The 25,865-nt window shown below is 36.6% G+C and overlaps 1 protein-coding gene across 1 annotated transcript in view; it reads left to right on the top strand.

Annotated features, from left to right (window-relative positions):
* Positions 1–25,865, top strand: part of CHD1 (chromodomain helicase DNA binding protein 1) — a 77,001-nt gene that overhangs the window by 29,226 nt on the left and 21,910 nt on the right. The window contains exons 8-24 of the mRNA XM_081090173.1: positions 3,544–3,769; positions 4,147–4,247; positions 4,443–4,621; positions 5,474–5,601; positions 6,340–6,556; positions 7,209–7,298; positions 8,491–8,681; positions 9,356–9,544; positions 11,647–11,809; positions 12,645–12,797; positions 15,211–15,282; positions 15,987–16,136; positions 16,297–16,445; positions 16,817–16,913; positions 17,030–17,125; positions 21,432–21,608; positions 25,367–25,527. Coding sequence (XP_080946299.1) covers positions 3,544–3,769; positions 4,147–4,247; positions 4,443–4,621; positions 5,474–5,601; positions 6,340–6,556; positions 7,209–7,298; positions 8,491–8,681; positions 9,356–9,544; positions 11,647–11,809; positions 12,645–12,797; positions 15,211–15,282; positions 15,987–16,136; positions 16,297–16,445; positions 16,817–16,913; positions 17,030–17,125; positions 21,432–21,608; positions 25,367–25,527 — 2,539 coding nt within the window. The remainder of the gene's footprint in view (positions 1–3,543; positions 3,770–4,146; positions 4,248–4,442; positions 4,622–5,473; positions 5,602–6,339; positions 6,557–7,208; positions 7,299–8,490; positions 8,682–9,355; positions 9,545–11,646; positions 11,810–12,644; positions 12,798–15,210; positions 15,283–15,986; positions 16,137–16,296; positions 16,446–16,816; positions 16,914–17,029; positions 17,126–21,431; positions 21,609–25,366; positions 25,528–25,865) is intronic.

The raw sequence follows: 25,865 nt of genomic DNA, 5'->3' as shown, positions 1-25,865 counted from the left end.
TTTTTTATTTTTTGTTCTGTTTTTGGAGAGTTTTTTTTTTTTTAATGAAATCTTTATTGTTCAGATTATTACATTTGTTCCTCTTTTTCCCCCCCATAACTCCCCTCCTCCCAGTTCCCACCCCACCCTCCGCCCTCACTCCCCACCCACTGTCCTCATCCATAGGTGCACGATTTTTGTCCAGTCTCTTCCCGCATCTCCCACACCCCTTTTCCCCCCAAGAATAGTCAGTCCATTCCCTTTCTATGTCCCTGATTCTATTATAATCACCAGTTCATTCTGTTCATCAGATTATTTATTCACTTGATTCTTAGATTCACTTGTTGTTAGAGGCGTATTTGTTGTTCATAATTTGTATCTTTACCTTTTTCCTCCTCTTCCTCTTCTTAAAGGATACCTTTCAGCATTTCATATAATCCTGGTTTGGTGGTGATGAACTCCTTTAGCTTTTCCTTATCTGTGAAGCTCTTTATCTGACCTTCAATTCTGAATGATAGCTTTGCTGGATAAAGTAATCTTGGTTGTAGGTTCTTGGTATTCATCACTTTGAATATTTCTTGCCATTCCCTTCTGGCCTACAAAGTTTCTGTTGAGAAATCAGCTGACAGTCATATGGGTATTCCCTTGTAGGTAACTGAGTTTCTTTCTCTTGCTGCTTTTAAGATTCTCTCTTTGTCTTTTGCTCTTGGCATTTTAATTATGATGTGTCTTGGTGTGGTCCTCTTTGGATTCCTTTTGTTTGGGGTTCTCTGCGCTTCTTGGACCTGTAAGTCTATTTCTTTCATCAGGTGGGGGAAGTTTTCTGTCATTATTTCTTCAAATAGGTTTTCAATATCTTGCTATCTCTCATCTTCTGTCACCCCTATAATTCTGATGTTGGTACGCTTGAAGTTGTCCCAGAGGCTCCTTACACTATCTTCGTATTTTCGGATTCTTTTTTCATTTTGCTTTTCCAGTTGGGTGTTTTTTGCTTCTTCGCATATCAAATCTTTGACTTGATTCTTGTGCTCCTCTGGTCTGCTGTCAGGAGTCTGTATAGTATTCTTTATTTCAGTCAGTGTATGCTTAATTTCTAGTTGGTTCTTTATCACAACATCGAGGGTCTCATTAGATTTCTCGAGGATCTCATTAAGTTTATCGGCAGCTTCTAGACAGTTCTTGAGAGACCTTAAAAGTGTGGTTCTGAACTTTATATCTTCCATTGACAATTTTGTCCAGTTTCTTTGTCTCTGCATTTTGTTCTGCTTTCTTGGTGCACCCCGTAGTCGTCTTTGTGCGCAGTCTTGTAGTTAAGCCTTGATTGTTGTAGCTAATACTAGGGGGGATTTGACCTCCAGGCCAAGTGGCTGTGTGAGAGTTTTTTTGTTTTTGTTTTTTGTTTTTTTAATGTATTTTTGTTTTACTTCAAATATGTAGGTTAATTTTCCTTATCTTGACATGCATTTTACTCCTTTTTGTATTATCAAATAAAACGGTAATATGCTAATTAGACAGGACATCTTCCATATGACCTTCCAGACATCCTTCGGTAAAAGCCATGGTGGCGGGGCCGAGGCAGAGGCGGTTATGGATGATCAGGCCAGCAGGGGGAGAGCAGTTAGGGATCAGGTCGGCAGGGGAGAGCAGTTAGGGTGATCAGGCCAACAAGGGTAGATCAATTAAGGGGATCAGGATGGCAGGCAGGTGAGTGGTTAGGAGCCAGCGGTTCGGGATTGCAGGAGGGATGTTCAACTGCTGGCAGTTAGACATCCCCTGAGAGGTCCTGGGCTGGAGAGGGTACAGGCCACACTGAGTGACATCCCTCTTCCCCCATGCACAAATTTCATGCACCGGGCCTCTAGTCTACACTAATAAAAGAGAAACATCCAAATTGGTGTCACTCCGCTATGCCCACCAGCCAATCAGAGTGAATACGCAAATTAACCCAATAAAGATGATGGTTAATTTGCATACGCAGGCGTGGAGCAAAGACTGAAGACAGTGTAGAAGGAAGCCAAGTGCTGCAGAAGGGAGCAAAGCAGTGGAGAAGGGAGGGAGCCGAGGCAGCGGAGACGGAGCAGAGCCTAGGCAGCGGAGACGGGAGTGAAGCCTGCCTTGGCGGGTTTCGCTCCCGTCTCTGCTGCTTCGCTCCGGCTGCAGGAAGCCCTATGCTTGCAGGAATCTTTCTGCAACAGGCCTCTAGTTGAGATATAATTGACATATAGCATTGTATAAGTTTAAGTTGGACAGCATAATGATTTACCTGTATTGCAAAATAATTACCACAATAAGTTTAGGTAACATCCAATAGTTCATAGATACAATAAATAAAAAAGGAAAGAAAATTTTTCTAATGTGAGAATTTTTAGAATCTGCTCTCTTAGTAAGATGTAGTACATAGACACAATGGAATACTACTCAGCCATAAAAAAGGATGAAATAGTGCCATTTGCAACAGCATGGATGGATCTTGAGAGTATGCTAAGTGAAATAAGTCAGTCAGAAAAGGCTAAGAACCATATGAATTCACTCATGTGAGATATAAAACTGAAACTCATGACTGCAAACAGCAGAGTGGTGCTTGCCAGAGGGGACCCTAATATATGGTGAAAGGAGAAGATTTGACTGGGCCGTGGGAACACAGTGCAATATACAAATCTTACAATATAAAAACCCACACTCGAAACCTATATGTTCATGTTGACCAATATCACCCCAGTAAATTTAATAAAAAAAAACAACAAAGAATCTACTCTCTTAGTAACTTTCAAATATACCATATAGCAGTGTTGACTATAGTCATTATGTTATACATTACATCCTAGTACTATTTATCTTACAACTGGAATTTTGAACCTGTTGGCCACTTTCATCATATTCCTCCCACCTCTGGTAACTATAAATCTAATGTCTTTTTCTACTAGGTTGTTCGGTGTTTGTTTGTTTTTTAAAGCTTTTGTACATGAGAGCATATAGTATTTGCCTTTCTCTGTCTGACCTATTTCACTTAGCATAATGCCCTCAAAGTCCATGTCACAATGGCAGATTTCCTTTTTAATGGATGATAATATTCATATATATATGTGTGTGTATATATCAAACTTTCTTTATCCATTCATCTGTTGATGGATGGACACTTAGATTGTTTCCTTGGCTTGGCTATTATAAATGATTCTACAGTGAACATGGGGGTGCAGATATTTCTTTGACATAGTGATTTCAGGCATGCAGTTTTTAAAAATGATTTTAAGTTATTTTAGTTTCTAATTATCAATCTCCCAATCAACAGTTTTTGTATATTGCTGTATACTCTTAGGTTTGCCACTAAGTTTTCACCTTGTTTTTTCTAATTTTAATACTGAGGTGATTAAATTAGGTAATTTTTCTGTTCTATAATTCTGAGGTTTTATTATATACATATAATGTAACTTCACATAAATTCCTGTGCCCTGATATTTGACTTGAGAGTATATATTTTTCTATTTATATTCTTTAATTTTTGAGTTGAATGGAAGTATTCCTATAACAGAATTACAGGGAATGTTATTGTGCTTTGCTTTTCAGCTACTGGTGCTACAACAACCATCTATGCAGTTGAAGCAGATGGTGACCCAAATGCAGGATTTGAAAAAAACAAGGAACCAGGAGAAATCCAATATTTAATTAAATGGAAAGGATGGTCCCATATTCACAATACTTGGGAGACAGAAGAAACCCTTAAACAACAGAATGTTAGAGGAATGAAAAAATTGGATAATTATAAGAAAAAAGATCAGGAAACAAAAAGATGGTAGATATGACATGTATTACTAATATTTTTATAGATTTAAGATTATTACTAAGGTTTTTATTAATAAGGAGTACATTGTGAAGAATCAAAGGATAACGTAAAATAGCTTATTTATGGAGAAATTTGTATTTTATCTCCTAAAAGTTCTTAGGAATACCCATACATAAATTCTTGACAATCACTTAGTATAGCTCTCATATACTATAAATTTTTAAAATTAATTATGCTTTGCTTTATTTCTGTTTTAGTTTCTTTATTACCTAAACTGGCTCATAAGATAAGTGGCAAAATGGTACATTTTGTGTTACTGATAGTTTTTTGGGGGACAGGTTATTTAGGCAAGATTTTGAAGCATGTTCCTTGCTTTAATCTTTCAGGTTGAAAAATGCTTCTCCAGAAGATGTGGAATATTATAATTGCCAGCAAGAACTTACAGATGATCTGCATAAACAGTATCAAATAGTGGAGCGAATAATTGGTTAGTAATAAATGTTTCTAATTAAACATCTGAAAAATACCTTAAATTTACTGCTTACACATTAAACACAGTAGCTTGCTTTTACGAAATAATAGAGTATTGTAAAACATGACTAATTTTTAGTTGTGTAGTTTTTAACAAGAATTATTCATTGGGTAAGATTTAATTTTAAACAAAATCTGATTTATCTCACAGCTCATTCCAATCAAAAGTCAGCAGCTGGTTATCCTGATTATTATTGCAAATGGCAGGGCCTTCCATACTCAGAGTGCAGCTGGGAGGATGGTGCTCTCATTTCCAAAAAGTTTCAAGCATGTATAGACGAATATTTTAGCAGAAATCAGTCAAAAACCACTCCTTTTAAAGATTGCAAAGTGAGTATTATTTGACATTTTTAATATTGAAAATGTATTTGTGCATCTTAAGTATTACAAGTCCAGGTTAGAGAGTTAGATCCTGATTTTGGATAGGCTAAGAAAGAGAACTACTTGGTTGGTAAATCTTATAGGAAATGATATTCTTGTAATTACTGTGTGATCTTACATGTGGCACTGTCTTTTAGCCTTGGTGAGCAAAACTGTGTCAGAAAGATGATAAATTGGTGGTGGTAGTTGTGGTGAGTAAGTTTGGGACAAAAAATAGAACATCCTTCTGGAAACTAGGTATATATGATTGGTTTAAAAGGTAGTGAATATTTTCTTTGAAGGTAGGAAAGGAAAAGTCACGTATCTATAAGGTATCCAGACCTACCATGCCTAATATAAGATCTGTGTACTTTAAGTTATTATTAGTGATAATTTTGGGGTCTAAGTACCACTGGAATTTTTTATTACAAGATTGAATTAAATTAATAATGGTAACTTAGAAATCAGAAATCAAATGGGAGGGTAAGCCAGTTTTATGATTTATTTCTAGGTCAGGGCTTAGCAATGCTTAAAGTGAATGGATAACATAGCTTGAAATACACAAGACCCAAATATTTCATCAGGAACTTAATTATCTCTTTAATTTTTCATTCAAAAGGAGGGCAAAATGTTTCACTGTATGTTCTTGTTATAATAATAGAAGACAGTCTCCTTTAACTGAATCAGGTATATTTTGAGTCATGGAATTTCTGAATTTGATTTGAGATGATATTTAAAAACTTATGGGAAAAGCTGAGATTTTTCATCCTTTAATTTATTACATTTAATAATTTTTCATATTAACATTTATTTCTACTAAAGGTATTAAAACAAAGGCCAAGATTTGTAGCCCTAAAGAAGCAGCCATCCTACATTGGGGGACATGAAGGTTTAGAATTAAGAGATTATCAACTGAATGGTTTAAATTGGCTTGCTCACTCTTGGTGCAAGTAAGTGTATTTTGAATCATCTGTTCAATTTGAGAGGGTAAGATAGTATAATTATAGGATTTGGAAAAGATTCCCCAACATAAAGGATGAGACCCTTTAGTATTTATATGCAGGTCTTTGAATTGCTTGTACATAAACAATACTTATTACATACTAAGAAGAAAAAGTAATGCCGTTTTTAGTTTAACCTGTCACAGTACTCAAGTTTTTATTCATCTTAAACTCAGAACATATATAGTCCTATCCCACACTAGTCTTGGACTATTTCTCTTTTTCCTAGTTATTTCTAATACCCAGTTAGCCCTTTCATTTTTTTCCCCTCTCCCCCATGTCCACTGCTCCATTATTAACAATATAAGGTGACATTAGAGTGCTTTTTTTTTTTTTAACTTTACCATAGCTATAGTTTTTCCCGTTAATATGTTCTTCCTACTTTTTACTTAATATATTCGAACTCTACCATTGGAAGATGGATTGAGTTCTTGGCTACATAGTTGATTAATTGGAAAATACTTTCAATTTCTAAGATTCTTCTGCCCTAAAATGATAAACTCCCTCTGCTTTCCTTTACCTTTACCTTTGTTATTTATAGCTAATAAAAGTGGTATATTGTATATAATACCTTTCAGATTAATTTTATTTAACTGGTCATATAAACTTATACTTGAATTATGTAAAAAGTTTCTTTGTAAATTTGAATCAGTATTGCATACATGATTTTTGTTTTTAACTTTGTAGAGGAAATAGTTGCATACTTGCCGATGAAATGGGCCTTGGAAAAACAATACAGACGATTTCATTTCTGAACTATTTGTTTAATGAACATCAATTATATGGACCTTTTCTATTAGTAGTACCACTCTCCACTCTCACGTCCTGGCAAAGGGAAATTCAGACATGGGCTTCTCAAATGAATGCTGTGGTTTATTTAGGTGACATTAACAGTAGAAACATGGTAAGTGGTATCTTCACAAATTTATGAAATATAGGCATACTTTTCTTTGAAGAGAATTATTTCATTTGTTTTTTGGTCTTAGTTTCTAACATAGAACTTGCCAAAAAGTAAGTGCTCAGTACATTTTTAATTGGCTGTAATTAAAAATCAAATTTTGGTTTAGTGTTACTTTATAGATTATTTTTTCTTTCTAATGGAAAATTTCAAATATACATGAAATCCAACAGAAGAGTATAATAAACCTTCATGTGCCTATCTCCAGCTTCAAAGTTTTAACTCATTGCCAGTTTTGTTTCATCTGTACCTCTACCTGGTATTTTCCTCCCAATTATTGGGAAGCAAATCACAGATACCATATTTCATCCATAAATGTTATTAAATGAGTTAATCACTAGTGTTGTGTTAACTATCTTCAGTGAAAAATGTACAGTATTAAAAGACCTGTGTGCTTTATTTTATAGAAGATTTTTGATACATTTTACTTACATGGTTAACAGCTGGTTGGGCTATATAAAGAATAACAAAACTATTTTATTATATAAACATGTACATAATTTTTGTGTGTTTTGAATGGATTTTATTTTAGAAATTCAAGTAAAGTTATCCTATTTAAAATGTGTATCTTAAAATTATCTTTAACATTTCTTGGTAGATAAGAACTCATGAATGGATGCATCCCCAGACCAAACGGTTAAAATTTAATATACTGTTAACAACTTATGAAATTTTATTGAAGGATAAGGTGTGTATTCCTATGTTTTTGTTTGATGGATATCAATTTTTTCTTTATAATGTGTGTGGATAGAATGAGATAGTAAAGGTCAGCACACTGTAGCCCAGCAGTTCTCAACCTGTGGGTCGCGGCCCCTTTGGCGGCCGAACGGCCCTTTCACAGGGGTCGCCTAAGACCATCCTGCATATCAGATATTTACATTACGATTCATAACAGTAGCAACATGACAGTTTTGAAGTAGCAATGAAAATAATTTATGGTTGGGTCACAACATGAGGAACTATATTTAAAGGGCCAGAAGGTTGAGAACCACTGCTGTAGCCCTTGAACTAAGAAGAATATTTACATTTTAAAAGGTTGTAAAAACAAACCAAAGAATATGCAACAGCGACCATAACGTTCGTCTGGAAAGCCTAAAATATTTCCTGCCTGGCTCTTTAAATAAAAGTTTGCCAGCTCTTAACTTATATGAAACTAGTTTGGTGTAGTGTGTTGATTTATAAGACGAGGAAGGTAGGTAGCTAGCAGGATTGAACTGTCACTGCATGTAGCACTATGCTAAATGTTTTATAGCTATTGTCTTGTTTCATTTAATATCTCAAATAATTCTCATTTACTTTACAAGATACTGCTATCTCTATTTTATTAGAAAGAAAAATCAAGTCTCAAAAGGATAATGAACTTAACCTAAGGTCATACAACTATTAAGTAACAGAATAAAGTCTCTGATTTAAGTCAGACACATGTTTATATATGAGAAATGTATAGTTCTAGAAGCATACGATGAATTCTGTAATTGAAGTAAGATACTGTTTCAAATTTGTATTATGTCTTCTCCGAGTTGACATTTATAAAGGCTTTTCCTGGACTTAGGTTAAAAATCTCTTGTAAAAATTTTAAATGATATTAGTGTTTTGTTTTTAGTCTGTAAACTGATAAAAATGTTCACTTGATATTATGCTCTGTTTTCTAATGGCTAAATTGTTCATGGAAGGAACTTTATTTTCATGTTTAATTACTTGATTTGAGGATTCCAGTTAATCTTAAAATGATAAAATTTTCATTTGAAATCTGAGTTAGGTTTGGTTTTAATTTTAATTTGCCTCATTTTAATAATTTGAATTACGGTCAAATGAGAAGCATAAGTTTAAATTTAATTTTTCTCTCAAAATATTAACTATATTTTTCTATTCATTTTAAGGCATTCCTTGGCGGTCTAAATTGGGCATTTATAGGTGTAGATGAAGCACATCGATTAAAGAATGATGATTCTCTTCTGTATAAAACTTTAATAGACTTTAAGTCCAATCACCGTCTCCTTATCACTGGAACTCCTCTACAAAACTCCCTCAAAGAGCTCTGGTCTTTGCTTCATTTCATTATGCCAGAAAAGTAAGATAAATCGGGATATACAATATTAAAGTTTCTATGCTAAGTTTAGCAGGAAGTAATAGTGTAGATAATAAGGTTAGTAAGAGATTTTGTTGTCCTAAAACATTGGTCCACAGATTATTAAGAAGAAAAAAAAAGGAAAATGAGATATTTTATATTTGTAAGTGCTATGTTAATTTTCTCATTTTGTAAATAAATAAAGGAGCCCATTTTAATAAAAGTTAATTTTGCCCATGTTCAGAATATACCTTGCTTAAAACACTCAAAACTGATTACTTTGCTAGTAATCCTATTTTCTAAGTGAGGAAAACTAGACCAAATGTGTATAATAACTTTTTCTTGGTTACATACATACTCTATCTGTAGTTTCAGAACTTTAAGATTATATCATTTGAGAAATATTTTAGTGATAATTACTCCCATATTTGAAAAAACTTCATCTTTATTTAACTCAAGGATTTTCCTAATTTTTATAAAACAACTTATATTTTGTCTTTATGGATATATAATGGACTTGTTGGGAAGGATAGTTATTAAAACTGAAAAATTTTAGCTAATTTTTCCCTAAAAAAAAAAAAAATCTATTTTTTTGTTTACATATGAATACCCTGAAAAAAATCTCATCTGCAATATGACTGTTTTTAGTGATTCTTCCATTTTCTTAACTTTGTAAGGTTTTCTTCCTGGGAAGATTTTGAAGAAGAGCATGGCAAAGGCAGAGAATATGGTTATGCAAGCCTCCACAAGGAACTTGAGCCGTTTTTGTTACGCAGAGTTAAGAAAGATGTGGAAAAATCACTTCCTGCTAAGGTTGAGCAGATATTAAGAATGGAAATGAGTGCTTTACAGAAACAGTATTACAAGTAAGTTGTAAACTAAGCACATGATCTAAACATTTAATTATAAATAAGCGCCCTATACTTGTCACATTGAGGTGTCCCCATCCCACCAATAGGGTCTTAAAACAGTAATAATTCTTGAATCCTGTGGCATTTTTGGGGCAAAGAAAGATTTAGTGGCAATGTTCAGTGGCATCACCCATCATGGGAAATACAAGACTAAGTCATTAACCTTCTAACACATCATTAGTTGTTTTCTATTTCATACTTTATAGAGGGTTCCTTTTAAGTGTTAGGATTTCCATGGTATTAAGGCATTGTTATATAATTACTAGAGGCCCGGTGCACAAATTTGTGCACTGGTGAGGTCCCTGTCTATGACGCCTACTGCAGCCAGAGAACCGGCTGATAAGAGGGTGGGGCCAACCTCCCGCGGACCCTCCACTCGACCAGCCCCACCCCTGATCAGCCTCTCGCACCCCGATTGAGGGTGGGGCGGCTGGCCAAACACCTTGAGGCCCTTCCCCCCGGCCGGCCCTTCCCCTGATCACCCTCCCTCTACCTCAATAGGGGGCAGGCCAGCTGGCCAACCTCCTGCAGCCCCTCCTCCTGCCTGGCCCTACCCCAGGACTGGCTAGCCAACCTCCCCCTGGCCACTGACCCAATTGGCCCCCCACTCCATTCAGGAGCGGGGCAGGCCAGCCCACAGCCCCGCCCCTAATCTGCCCCCTCACCCCAATCGGGGGCAGGGCCTGCTGGCCAGTTGCCCTCAGCCCCTCTCCCCAGCCAGCCCAATCCCGATCAGGGTGGGCTGGCCAGGCAACCTCCTGACGTCTCCTCCTCCCGACAGGCTCGGCCCCAATCTGCCCCGTTTGGGACCGGGCCGGCTGGACTCTACCCGTGAACAAATTCCTGCACTGGGCCTCTAGTATGCATATAAGATCTTTGGTTAATCTCTTCCCACCATCCCCTCTCCCCTCTTCCCTCTGAAATTCATCAGTCTATTCCATGTTTCCATGCCTGTGGTTTTTGCTCCTGCATGGAGTGTCTACCCCCTGGTGGTCAGTGCACGTCATAGCTACCAGACAGTCAGCCGGTCGCTTAGGCTTTTATATATATATATATATATATATATAGATGATCATTATATAATGGACAGATAGAGGTAGAGACCATAAAGAGAAATTTAGAAAAATATTTTAGGTCTGCTTTTCTTTTTTTAATAATAAATCATTTTGTATAAATCACGCATGTCAGATCTTATATATTGAGTTAATAAATCTAATCGCATGACACATCTATTTAAATAGCTAATTGCATAAAATGTACTGCATGCATTTGAATTCTCAGAAGCCTGTTTTATCATAAAATCTGTAATGCCATACATTTAAAGAAATAAATTTATTGCATGAATTTTATGTTTTTATTATGGAAAATTCCAAATGTATACAAAAAGAGGATGGTAATAAATTCCCATTATTCCACTTAGTTTTTTTCAACTCATCCAGTCTTTTATCTAGCCTCCTCCACTTCCCCCAACTACTATCATTTTGAAGCAAATGAGAGATATAACTGTTTTAAGTACCTTTTAAGACTAACACTGTAAAAAGGAAGAAAATAAAAGGTGATCGAAAACAAAATGGTTTATGATGAGAAGAATTGTGTATAATTGGGAGTAATAAAGTAATCACCCATAATTTTTCCATAACTTGTATAATTGTAATTTAGAGAAATGGCTAAAATAGGTATTCTCATGAGATTTCTTTTAGGTCTGTTCATGAGCTACCTATGGAGTGAAACTTATAGGAAGGTTAAGATAGACAATACAATTGACCATTTTTAAAGTAAATTTTTTGGGAAAGGATAAATACATTCTACTCAGCTATGTTACATTAAACTTTTACCATTTTTATTTAATGGTTCAGATAACAAGTTATCTATCGTTATTCTTATGAACGAGGTTTATCAGTCTTGTGAACAAGATTTAGTCCATTGATGCTGTAAACTTCCTAGTGGTAAAATTTTGCTTTGGTGCTTGATTATTTTTTATGGTTTTAGAATTCATCCTGGTTTTGTCCTCTTCTAAACACCATTTTCTTTTCTTTTTTTTTTTTTTTTTTGGACAGATGGATATTAACTAGGAATTACAAAGCCCTCAGCAAAGGTTCCAAGGGCAGTACCTCAGGCTTTTTGAATATTATGATGGAGCTAAAGAAATGTTGTAATCACTGCTACCTCATTAAACCACCAGATAATAATGAATTCTATAATAAACAGGAGGCCTTACAAGTAAGAATTTTAAAATACTCTAATTTTGGTAAAACAAAATCCTAGAAATGTTTATTTCAGTTATAACTGAAAATGGCTTTAATATATTGGTTAGAAGTTCTCTTTGGCTAATGTATATCTAAATAATGGTGTTTGTTATCTTTTAGTCTTTATCAACTCATTTAAAGTTAAAATTTATCCAATTATTTTGATCATTTTTCTAAAAATGGATCTTTCTAATTATGAGCTGTTATAATTTATCCAGCAAATCTTATTGTATTCATAATTGTGAAAAAAAATTCACTAATAATGATTATGCTGAATATGTAATGATGGCAAGTGGTTGTCTTAAGAAGGATATCTTGACTTCAGATCTTATCCTTCTCTCTTCAGAAAGACAGATGAGAAGTGTGAACAAAGTAGTTGACATTCAGTCACAGTAATGCTTTGAAGTACTAGGATCATGAAGTTCTATATGTATAAACTAGAATACATTTTCTTACTCTTTCAAAACCTTTGAATGCTTAGTTCCAGCGTATTGTTTTTCAGCTTACATTTTTGGGGAAATAGTGTAATAAGTAGCAAATAGAGTGAGACCATGTCTCTTTTTTTCTCTTGAAAATATAACAAAAACCTAGGTGCCAAGTGGCAAGAAAATTTTTAGCCTAAAGCATAGAGCAAAATGATAAAGGCCATCCTAGAAGATTTCGTAAACTGAAAACAAATTGTTTTCCAACTTTATGAAAATTTAAAATCTCAATTTAAAATTAAACTTGTGTTTAAGTGGTGGGGCATTTGTTTCATTTGATTAGTTCTTTTAAAAATTGTAACAGTTGTTAATTTATTGTTTCCTTAGCACTTAATCCGTAGTAGCGGAAAATTGATTCTTCTTGACAAGCTGTTAATTCGCCTTAGAGAAAGAGGCAATAGAGTTCTTATTTTTTCTCAAATGGTGCGGATGTTAGATATACTTGCAGAGTATTTGAAATATCGTCAATTCCCCTTTCAAGTAAGCATTTCATTTTGTCATTTTTGTTGATTTAAATTTCATGGAATTCCTTAACATATTCTTAAGCCTTTGAAATTCTTCTGTAAGTGAAGATTTTTATAGAAACTCCTTTTAAGAAAATGTGTGTTTAAAAATTCTATTTGTGATCATTCCTTTTACTTCTTGACCTTACATTTAACAGCAAAACAATTTTTCTTCAACTTTTCTTTTAATTCTGTATTTCTCTTCTGTGCTCAAATCTAAAGTAACATCCTTATGTATTAGGCTTTAGTCTGAGGAAGGAAAAGAGAGATCACTCCTTGTGAATGTTATCAGGACAGTTGCAGATTCTGAAGATTTATGTGCTCATAATTATTCTAATGCATAGTTTGCTGAATAAAACTTAATGACCTTAGAGAAGATACTAGCGACCAAAATTGGCTTATATTCTGTTTATTCAGTATTTACTTTGAAATTCAACATAATTAAAGCAAATATGGATGAGTGTTTAGTGTTAGAGTTAGGTGCTACTTCCAGAATTTTATATTTTATAATCTTAATCCAGTATATATAGCTAGTGAATTATGTGTATTTGGTTCAGGCATTAGAATAGAAGTAGAATTAAAATGATCAACCTCAACACACATAATCCCTGCTCTGTTGGTGTTTACAGCCTGGTATGGGAGATAGACATTAAGCAGTTAATTACAAACTAATATAACATTACATCTCTGGTAAGTCCTATGAAGGACAGGTGTTTGGTGATATGAACATGGTTGAGAAATATGTAGTCATTTAAGGGAAAAGTGAGAAAGAACACCATTGGTTTTTAAAAAAACAACAGCTTTATTGAGATGTAATATTTGTTTCATACAACTCATCCATTTAAAGTGCATAATACATTGGTTTTTAATATATTCGCAGATACCCATCACCACAGTCAATTATAGAATGTTTTCACCATTTCAAAAAGAGACTGTACCCTTTAGCTATCACCCTCTGCCTCCCCATTCCACCCCACATCCCCACCCCATCTGTGTTGGTTTGATTTTAAGGAAATTTTTATGTGTACGTGGTCAAATAAAAATAGTGTACAGCTCTGGCTGGGGGGCTCAGTGGGTTAGAGTGTTCTGTATACCAAAAGGTTGCGGGGTTTGGTTCCCAGTCAGGGCACATACCTAGGTTTTGGATTCATTCCCCAGTTGAGACACATACAGGAGGCAATAGATTGAGGTTTTTCTCTCTCCCCCTTCCTCTAAAATCAATCAACACCTATCATCAGGTGAGGATTTTTTTTTTTTTTAAAGTATATATACACACAGAAATTGTGTGTGTGTGTGTGTGTGTGTGTGAGAGAGAGAGAGAGAGAGAGAGAGAGAGAGAGAGTGTGTGTGTGTGTGTGTGTGTGTGTGTGTGTGGATGTGGTACAAAAGTACTTGTAAGCAACTGTTCTCTGCCTCTAATTACTTCTCCTTTCCAGATCACTACCCAGAATCATTGTTTAACTTTATTTTGGTTTAGGTCATGCCTCAAAAAAATGATATCCCACTATTTTTTTAAAGTTTTTTATTTTTAATTAATTTATTTTTTACTTGTATTTATATCAGAGGGGAATGGAGAGGGAGAGAGAGAGAGAAACATCAACAATGAGAGAGAATATCATTGATCGGCTGCCTCCTGTATGCCCCCTACTGGGAATTGTGTGGGCAATTCGAGCATGTGCCCTTGCCCGGAATTGAACCCAGGATCCTTCAGTCTGCAGGCTGATGCTCTATCCACTGAGCAAAACCAGCCAGGGCAAAAGTTTTTTCTAATTGTAATTTTTAGTGATAAAAGAAACAACTTTAAAATTTTATATTTATTTTGGACATCTATTGGTTAGCTAATGTTTAGTAAGCACTTAGTCTGTCAGGCACTGTGCTAAGTGTTTTACTGCATTCTCTCACTGAATCCTCTGTTTTCTATTAAGTAAGTAGTACTCTTATGTTACTAAGGATGAAACTGACAAGAAGAAAAGCCAAATCACTTGTCCAAGCCACTCATTAATACTCAAATGTGGGCTATTTGACTAGAGCCCCAAATCGGTGATTCTTAAACATTAACTAGAGGGCTTTTTCTGGAACTCCCTCAGAGCTTCATCAGTCTGGGACAGAGCTCAATAATTTGCATTTCTAAAATGTATTACTTACAGAGGATCTAGGGCAGAATGACAACCTATGCTATTTACTATTTGGGGAAACAGTCCTAGTGGTTAAGAGCACAGACTCCAGAGAAATAATGCCTCGTCATTGTTTTACTTCTTAAAAGTACTTTCTGCCCTTACAGTTTTAGCAAAAAAATGCTGAATTTTTATATATTATTTTATAATTTATTTTAATGCCTTTAAAGATTTTAAATTCTTTTATATGTGATATTTTAATGTGTTTTATTCTAGAGATTAGATGGATCAATAAAAGGGGAGCTGAGGAAACAAGCTCTAGATCATTTTAATGCTGAAGGATCAGAGGTATGGATGCTTTTAAAATTGTAAACTGTTTCATTCATTATTTTTGTCATACTTGTAGTTTTTACAAAACATCTTATCGGTGGGAACCAATTCAATTTGCATGTCAGGTTTTTAAATTAATATGGTATCTTATAGAGCATTAATCTTTCTTTCTTTCTTTCTTTTTTTACATTTTATATATTTTTTATTGATTACATTATTACATATGTGTCCTTATCCCCACATTACCCCCTACCTCACCCCCCTGTTGTCTGTGTCCATTGGTTAGGCCTATATGCCTGCATATAAGTCCTTTGGTTGATCTTTCCCCCTTACCCCCACCCTCCCCTACCTTCCTTCTGAGGTTTAACGGTCTGATTGATGCTTCTCTGCCTCTGGATCTGTTTTTATCAGTTTATGTTGTTGCATTAATCTTAATACTATTTCAGGATCAGGCAGTTTGCTTTAAAGTAAATTAGCCCACTTTCATTGAAAAATTTATTTAAATTTGATGTTTATTTTTCCCATGTATAGCTATATTTTGGAATCTTATTTGGTCTTGTAGAGGTGCATATATTTTGTTACTATTTTTAAAAACTACCTTTCCATTTTATTGGTAAGATATTTTTTAAGTTCAAAAAGTGAATAATAAAACTCTCATATTGATTATTTTGAATTATCATTTGGAAGAATTTAAAATTGTCCCTATTTATAATTCCTTACAGGATTTCTGCTTTTTGCTTTCCACAAGAGCTGGAGGTCTAGGAATTAATTTAGCCTCAGCTGACACTGTGGTTATATTTGATTCTGATTGGAATCCACAAAATGATCTTCAGGCGCAGGCTAGAGCTCATCGTATCGGGCAAAAGAAACAGGTATTCTTTATCCCCTAATTTTTTTTTTTCTAGTTTGCTTTGAATCAGTGAAAACTTCACGTGGGATGAGCTTCAGTCTATATTCCAATATTTGGGTACTTCAGATTAGCAAAACAAATCCTTTTAATTTCAATTTGTTTCATCATGCATATCTTCACAGGTGAATATTTATCGTCTAGTTACGAAGGGATCAGTGGAAGAGGATATTCTTGAAAGGGCCAAAAAGAAGATGGTTTTAGATCATCTTGTGATTCAAAGAATGGACACAACTGGGAAGACAGTGCTACATACAGGTTCTGCCCCCTCAAGGTAGTTACTTTACTGTAAAAACGGTCATTTTAGAATCTTAGTACATTCATTTTTTTTGAAATACTGTAAGCAGATCATTGAAGTACTACATTTAGTCTAATTTTTTTTTTTTTTAAGCATTGGACTAATTTCTAGTCAAAGACATAAATTCAATACCTGATTTCACCACTCTAGTTTTGTAATTTTGGGGGAAATCCCTTTAACATTTAGGCTTCAAGTTGTTTTCGTTATAAAATAAGTATACTATGATGCTTATCTAACTATGGTAGATAGCTGTTATAAGGTGATTGTCCATAATAATAAAGGTGCTTTAAAAATGTTAAATTTTTAACTGAATGTTAAGTGTTTTTATTTGCTTTTCCTGATTTTAGTTCTACTCCTTTCAATAAAGAAGAGTTGTCTGCCATTTTAAAATTTGGTGCTGAGGAACTTTTTAAGGAACCTGAAGGAGAAGAACAAGAGCCCCAGGTAAAAAAAAAAAAAAACCTTCAGAATGTGTCATCTATTTAAACTATATTTAACTATAAAGTACATTTACTTTAAAATATGTGAAAGTATGTTTAAAGATTTTTTTCTAATTATAGGAAATGGATATCGATGAAATCTTGAAGAGGGCTGAAACTCATGAAAATGAACCAGGCCCTTTAACTGTAGGAGATGAATTGCTTTCCCAGTTCAAGGTACATTTTTTTTATACTTATGTAAATTGAGAGAAACAGACTTTATTTCATAATATTTTTTGTTTTAAAATTTGCCAAGGTGCATACAATTATATTTTCCTTATTTTGAAAAACCAGTAGCAAACTAATTTGAAAGGTAGCAAGTCATTTATGAACAGTTAAATTTAGTAGAATGGGGAGGGATATTATTTCCTTAAATTAGCACCTAAAACAGTGCCCAGCCAATAGCATGTACTCAAATATTTTGGTAAAAGAATGACTGTGATCCCTTTTTTACATTTCCATGACTGAGCAGTTTTAGACATCAAGTTAATTTAAGCATTACCACAACTGAGAAACTTCAAATCAGTCAAAGTAAGCTGTAAGCTCCTGTTAATACTTATAAATACTCTTGGTTTGATGAGGGCTAAAAGGCTGCCAGGAGTCCTAAAGGAATGGAAGTCAACCGATCTCATCCTATCTAATAAAAGAGAAACATGGTAATTGGCATATGACCGCTACCCTTCCCATTGGCTAATCAGCGAGATATGCAAATTAACTGCCAGCCAAGATGGCGGCCGGCTGCCAGGCAGCTTGAAACTAACATGAGGCTGCTTGCTTCAGTGACGGAGGACACCAACGTTCCCCGCCTTCCCCTGCAGGCCTCTGAGCTGGCAGTTTGAAACATAGTTACAAAAATAGAAGCTAAACAAAACCCCAGAAACCAGCTTTCAGCTAGCCAGGATCTCAGACCTGGAGTTGATACAGAGTTTCGATTGTAGAACCTAAACAAACCAGATACCTGCTTTCAGGAGCGGAGGCCTAGGAGCTGGAGCCTCAGAGCTAAAGCTGACTCAGAATAAAAAAGAAAAGGAAAAAAGGAGCAGTTGGGAGCTTCAGTCCTAGCCTGAAAACAGCCCTCAGCCCCTCACCCAGGCTGGCCAGGCACCCCAGTGGGGACCCCCACCCTGAAGGATGTGTGACCAGCTGCAAACAGCCATCATCCTCTCATCCAGGCTGGCCAGGCACCCCATTGGGGACCCCCATCCTGATCCAGGACACCCTTCAGGGCAAACCAGCCAGCCCTCACCCATGCACCAGGCCGCTACCCTATATAGTAAAAGGGTAATTAATATGCCTCACAGCACCGGGATCAGCGGAGCCGCGAGGTCTCCCAGCACCGGGATCAGCATGACAGGGGGCAGCGCCCAAACCCCCTGATCACCCTGTGGCTCTGTGTGTGACAGGGGGCGGGGCCACAACCTCCCTATCGGCCCTGCTCTGTTCCTGACAGGGGAAGGTGCCCCAACCCCCTGATCGGCCCTGCTCTGTGCCTGATAGGGGGGAGCTCCCCAACCTCCTGATCACCCTGCGGCTCTGTGTGTGACAGGGTGCTGCATCCCAACCCCCCTACCCCACGGACCCTGCTCTGCGTGTGACGGGGTAGAGCCATAACCTCCCCATCGGCCCTGCCCTGAGTGTGACAGTGGTGGCACCCCCACCCCCTGATCGGCCCTGCTCTGTGGGTGATAGAGGGTGGCGCCCCAACCCCCCCACCCCACAGGCCCTGCTCTCTGTGTGACGGGGTAGAGCCATAACCTCCCCATCAGCCCTGCCCTGAGTGTGACAGTGGTGGCGCCCCAACCCCCTGATCGGCCCTGATCTGTGGGTGATAGAGGGCGGCGCCCTAACCCCCTGATCTGCCCTGCTCTGTGCGTGACGGGGGGGGGAGCTCCCCAACCCCCTGATGGGCCCTGCTCTGTGCGTGACGGGGGAGCTCCCCAGCCCCCTTATGGGCCCTGCTCTGTGCGTGACAGGGTGGCGCCGCAACCTCCCCATCGATCCTGCCTTGAGTGTGACGGGGCGGTGCCACACCCCCCCAATCGGCCCTACCCTGAGTGTGACATCTCAACCTTCCGATCTGCCCTGCTCTGTGCATGACAGGGGGCAGCGCCCCAATTCCCCAATCGGCCCTGCTCTGAGCCCGACCAGGGGCTGCACCTAGGGATTAGGCCTGCCCTCTGCCACCCAGGAGCAGGCCTAAGCCAGCAGGTCGTTATCTCCCGAGGGGTCCCAGACTGTGAGAGGGCACAGGCCGGGCTGAGGGACACCCCCCCCTCCCCCCAGTGCACAAATTTTTGTGCACCGGGCCTCTAGTCCTGTATAATAAAAGCCTAATATGCTAAGTGTCCGGTCCTCCAGTCTGCCATTCAACCAATCAAAACATAATATGCTAATGATATGCTAAGGCTGCTTAACTGCTTGCTATGACGTGTTCTGACTACCAGGGGGCACAGTTGACCAATCGCTATGACATGCATTCACCACCAGGGGGCAGATAGTCTACCAGTCGCTATGACATGCACTGACCACAAGGGGGCAGACACTCCAATCAGTAAGTTAGCTTGCTGCTGGGGTCTGGCTGATCGGGACTGAGCGAGACAGGCTGGACACACCCTGGAGCTCTCCCTTGGTCCCTCTCCCGCTGGCCAACCTCCCACACCTCTCCCTGGCCCTGATCATGCACCGGTGGGGTCCCTTGCCTGGCCTGCGCCCTCTCGCAATCTGGGACCCCTCAGGGCATGTCGGAGAGCCAGTTTCAGCCCGATCCCGCAGGCCAGGCCGAGGGACCCCACTGGTGCACAAATTCATGTACTGGGCCTCTAGTAGTGTAAGAAGTAGGTTGTGCAACAATTATCCTATATAATAAAAGGCTTATATGCAAATCGACTGAACAGTGGAATGACCAGTTGCTATGACACACACTTACCACCAGAGGGCAGACGCTCAATGCAGGACTCATGGCTGAGCTGGGCTCATGGCTGGCGAGCGCAGCAGTGGCGGTGGCAGGAGCCTCTCCCACCTCTGCGGCAGCACTAAGGATGTTCTAAGCTGTCAGTCAGACATCGCCTGAGGGCTTCTGGACTGCGAGAGGGCACAGGCCTGGCTAAGGGACCACGCCCCACCCCCCGAGTGCACGAATTTTGTTTGCCAGGCCTCTAGTTTAGTACAAAAAAGCAGGCTCCTCTGTATTCTAGCTATTGTCTATGAACTGAAGTTTTTAAGGATCAGTTCAATTTGTCATTTGTTCATTATGTGCCATGTACAGGGACATAGCAGTGAATAAAAACTTTCGTAATTAATTGATCACTCTGCTGCATGGGAGAGGATGTACTGTATTGGGAAAGAATTAAGCAGGGAGATAAATTTGAAGATTATTTCAGTAATTATGAGAAGTGAATGTTTCTGAAACTTGCACTGACTCTGGCTACAGTCTAACCTTTTCTTTACATAAAGGTATACTATTTGCTTTTTTATTTTCACTAATTGAAAAATTGTAAAAAGTTGCCGATAAATTAACTAGAGTATAAATTTATATGAGACTGATATTTTTATGCCAGTGGTTTGATATTCACACAAAGCTGGCTTTAAATAATAGACTTGAGAGAATAAACACTGTTTTTAGCCCCATTCCTTATAGAGGATAAGCATAGTTTTCTTCATCCAGTTATCTATAAATTTTAATGTTACTAATATTGGCAGAGTACTTTCTTATACCAGACAGCACGGTTCTTTAAATATAGTATCTTATTTAAACCTCACAAAAGTTAGTGTGCTATTATTACTATCACTTTTGTTTTAGAGATAAAAAACTAGGGGTTGGGGAACCTAAATAAATTTAGTGCCTCAGGGCTCCTGTAGTTTGTCAGTAGCTCTTTAGGTACTATTTTTATGAAAATAAAAATAAGAATATTGGATTGTTTTATAGCAGTTGGTAGTTAATGGACTGGTGTAATTCCTGCAGAAGGTAATTAGCATGTTGGTAATATAAATTACTTTATTATTCTCTTAACCTTCTCTAGTTCTGTTGTAATAATTTTATTGAATAGCAGGACAAGAGAGAATCATTCCTGAAAAAGAATTCTTAGAAGTCATTTGGTTTGATCTACTTTGACCTAATAAAGAAATAAACTTAGTTTAGCATTCAGCATTCATACTTGGTTTACTCCATAGTCATATTCATTATCCTTTAAGTCAACGGTTCTCAACCTGTGGGTCGCCTAAGACCATCCTGCATATCAGATATTTACATTACGATTCATAACAGTAGCAACATTACAGTTATGAAGTAGCAACGAAAATAATTTTATGGTTGGGTCACAACATGAGGAACTGTATTTAAAGGGCCAGAAGGTTGAGAACCACTGCTTTAAGTTTTATTATCTTATTCTGACATGCTACTTCCTTCCCCAAAAACATGAAAAATAAAATTTAAATGTGAGTTGTTTTTTAATGCTTACTCTGTTAATATTCTGGAATTCATTAGGTTGCCAACTTTTCAAACATGGATGAGGATGACATTGAGTTGGAACCTGAACGAAGTTCAAAGAATTGGGAAGAAATCATTCCAGAAGATCAAAGAAGACGATTAGAAGAGGAAGAAAGACAAAAAGAACTTGAAGAAATTTATATGCTTCCAAGAATGAGAAACTGTGCTAAGCAGGTGACTTTTTAATTTTAAAGATATTTTTATAATGAAAGAATATTCGCATCTGTATTGATATTTTTTCTGTTAATGAGAGCTATTGGTCTATAGTTTCATGTAATATCTTCATCTGATTTGATAATGCTTGCTTCATAAACTAAGTTGAAGAGTGTTCCCTCCCCTGCTATTTTTGGAAAGAGTTGTGTAAATTGTTAATATTTCTTAATTAAATGTTTGGTAGTATTTTTCAGGGAAACTAGGCCTGGAGTTTTCTTTGTTAGAAGATTTTTTTAAAAAAATATATTTCATTGATTATTTTACAGAGAGGAAGGGAAAGAGATAGAGAGTTTGAAACATTAATGAGAGAGAAACATCAATCAGCTGCCTCCTGCACACCCCCTACTGGGGATATGCCCGCAACCAAGGTACATGGCCTTGACCGGAATCAAACCTGGGACCCTTCAATCTGCAGGCCGACCTCTATCCACTGAGCCAAAACCAGTTAGGGCATTTGTTAGAAGAATTTTAAACTAACTTCAGTTTCTTTTCTAAATATGAATTCAGAATATCTTTTTCTTAAGTGAATTTGGTAGTGTGTTTCTTTCAAGAGATTGGTCCATTTTATCCAATTTGTTGAATTTATGGGCATAAAGTTATTCTTAATATCCTTTGTTATCCTTCTAGTGTCTACAAGATATTTACTGATTCCCCTCTCTTCTTAATACTGCTAAATTTTTTTTTATGATCATTCTAGTTAGAGACTTATTTTATTTATCTTTTCAAAGGACTACCTTTTGGTATATTGATTTTCTGTTTTAAATTTTATTGATTTCTGCTCTTTATTATGTATCCTTTCTTTTTTTTCCTTTAAGTTTGCTCTTTTTTTCTGTCTTAAGATGTAAGCTTAGACCATTGCATCAAGACTTTCCTTTCCTAAAGTTAGGTTTTAATGCTACAAGTTTCCCCTAAGTACTGCTTTTCTGAATCTCTAAATTTTGATATCTGGTATGTTTTCATTTATTCATAATATTTTCTTCCCCTTGTGACTTCCTCTTTAACCCATTGGTTTCTTTTTTAGAAGTATGTTGTTTAATTTCTAAATATTTGGGAAATTTTCCAAGTATCTTTTGTTAATAATTTCTAGTTTAATTCTGTCATGGCCAAAGAGCATTCCCTGTATGGTTTGACGTTTTAAAAATTTGTTGATTATTTTGTGCCCTAAATGAAGAAAATAGACAGGTTTTTGATAATGGTAACAGTGCCATACTAAACTATTTTGAATCCTGCTGTAAAAGGAAAAAAACCTTAATATAGATTTTTTTGCATTAACTTTTTTTTTTAAAAAAAATATATTTTATTGAGTTTTTACAGAGAGGAAAAGAGAGAGATAGAGAGTTAGAAACATCGATGAGAGAGACACATCGATCAGCTGCCTCCTGCACACTCCGCACTGGGGATGTGCCCGCAACCAAGGTATATGCCCTTGACCGGAATCGAACCTGGGACCTTTCAGTCCGTAGGCCGACGCTCTATCCACTGAGCCAAACGGGTTTCAGCAACTTTTGTTTTTTAGGCTATATCATTATAATATAGTTGTCTTTATTACTGAGGTTTTTTTGGTGCCTCCTTAAGTTTTGAGGCAAATGAGAGACTTGCCTCACCCTAGTCCTTGTCCTGCTGCTCTTCTCCCAATTAGGGTTTTTTGTTTTCTTGTCCTACAACTATATTAGGTCTTCTCCTGTGCACTCAGTTCAGTAGCTGAGATGGGTCTGTATTTCCTGCCTATATTCTGAAAGGTGACCACTCCTTTTCTTCATGGGTGCACCACAAAATCAAGTTTTCTCTAATTTCCCTCATGAGCATGAGATGTAGGTTTGTGGAAACGTGCTTGAGTAGGGACAGGTTCTCCTTTTGTCTTTGGTTCCCAGGGATTCTATGCTTTCAAGGCAGCCCACATTCAGCCTTTAGTAAATTTTTAAGTTCCTCTTACCTGCCTTTATAGTACTTGATGTCTACCATTCACGTTCTTCCCAAGTGAGCCAGTATTTGAGCCTCATCTCTTCTTACAAGCTGCTATATTTCCTTATATTTGAGACTGTTAGGTTGCCTTGTGATTTTTATGTGTTTAAGAAAAGTGATTTTTTAAATTAGATTTTAGAGATTATGATTTTTGTTGTGGTAGGAGCAACCTACCAACTTTATACATCCCACGCAGATATGGAGCCAAATAATGTGTTTGGCCTGAAAGTGACCATGTTTGTAGTTTCTTGTTTGTGTTTATTTCTTCAAACCCTATAATGGTTTCCTTTTACAGTGGATGAGAAGCATAGCATTATATTAGATCTTATGAAAGGAGGTTAGAACAGTAAAAACTAAATGCCCATTCTTAACTTCCAATAAGCCTTTAGCATATTAAAGGTATTCAAAATATATACTGAGACTTTGGAAAAATGCTCAAGACTTACCGAAAATATGCTTTGGTATATTTGTTAAAGAACTAATGGATATTTAGCTATTTTTATGTGGGTTCAACTGGCATTTTTTTTCTTTTAAGTATCTGATCAACCTAATTAGAATAGTAATAAGTAGATACTTAGGAAAACAGATAAAAATGACACATAATCTGTCCACCCAGAGGTAATCACTAATAATATAATATTATGGTATACATAATTCCAATATTTTTTATACATATCTGCCAAATTTAATTGGAGTATTAATTTGGAAGTTGCTTTCTTTCCTTTGACAGTATATAATGAATGTTATTCTACAATACAATTTTTTTTTTTAATCCTCACTTGAGAATATGTTTTTTTGATTTGAGAGAGAGGGAGAAACATGATGTGAGAAAGAAACATCAATCATTTGCCTCCTGTATGTGCCCCAACTGGGGACTGAAACCATAACCTTTTGGGCCACAGGATGGTGCTCTAGCTAACTGAGACACCCAGCCAGAGCTGTCCTACAACTATATTAGGTTTCTCCTGTGCACTCAGTTCAGTAGCCGAGATGGGTCTGTATTTCCTGCCTGTATTCTGAAAGGTGACCGCTCCTTTTCTTCATGGCTGCACCACAAAATCAAGTTTTCTCTAATTTCCCTCATGAGCATGAGATGGCTTTCTTAAACTTGTATAGGTTACTTGTCCAGTCTCTTTGATGAACATTTAGATTGTTTGCTATTAAAAAAAGAAATCTATGCTGTAAATGACTTTATTGGCCAATGTTTCCTCACATTTCTGATCTCAGGAAATATGCCTGGGAATGATGTTGCTGGGTCAGCAGAATGATAATTTTCAAGGCTTGTAATACAATATTGCTAAATTGCCTTCTGTCCCAAGTTTAAATACCCAGAAGAAGTATATTACTATTCATTTTTCTATCCCATTATACTAATATTAGCTATTATTGCTTAGTTGGTATTGGTCAAATTGATGGATTGATAAAAGAATTTCATTTTATTGTTACTTCTCATTTTTAAAAAGTGTTACCAATGAGTTTGTATTATTTTATGCTTATATTATTTAATTGCGTGGTAATAACTTTTCTCATTTTTACAAAAGGACAGTGGGTGTTTTCCTTTAGATTTATCAGAATGCGTTACATATTAAAGTTATTAATAACTCATCAAGATGCTGTATTTTTCTGTTTGCTTTTTAAAAGTTTTTTTATAGAATATTTTTGATTTATAGAAAAATATTTGAAGTTATAAAATTCTGTCAGTCTTGTACAATTTTCTTTGCCCTAAGTTTGGTTAAATTTTTGTTTTCAAATTCCAGATTAGTTTCAATGGAAGTGAAGGGAGGCGCAGTAGAAGCAGGAGATATTCTGGATCTGATAGTGATTCAATCTCAGAAAGGAAAAGGCCGAAGAAACGTGGAAGACCACGGACTATCCCTCGAGAGAATATTAAAGGATTTAGTGATGCAGAAATTCGGCGGTAAGATGATGTGACACCATTTTACTTCATTTTATTTTTATTAGAGGGTGAAACTAAAATACAGAAATCCCAACATTTCAAAGATGAAGGTGAAAGTGTTAGAGGAAGCAAATATATGAAAATTGTTTAGGAATTGGGTGGGTTCTCCTTTGTGTGTTCATTATAACTATGAGAAAAAAATGTTTGGCATCTAATCTTTGCATATTATTTATTTATTGTTAGTATATTTAGACTGTTACATTCTTTTGGTTTTATTAATGTGGTTCAGAACAGTGGCCTTTTTGAATAATGAATGTATATTTCAATACATTAGACTTATTTAATAAAAATTCTTACTG

The sequence above is a fragment of the Myotis nattereri genome (assembly GCF_964212035.1).
Source record: "Myotis nattereri genome assembly, chromosome: 4".
Lineage (NCBI taxonomy): Eukaryota > Metazoa > Chordata > Mammalia > Chiroptera > Vespertilionidae > Myotis > Myotis nattereri.
The sequence above is the reverse complement of the archived record's forward strand: the minus strand, read 5'-3'. Positions and strand labels throughout refer to the sequence as shown.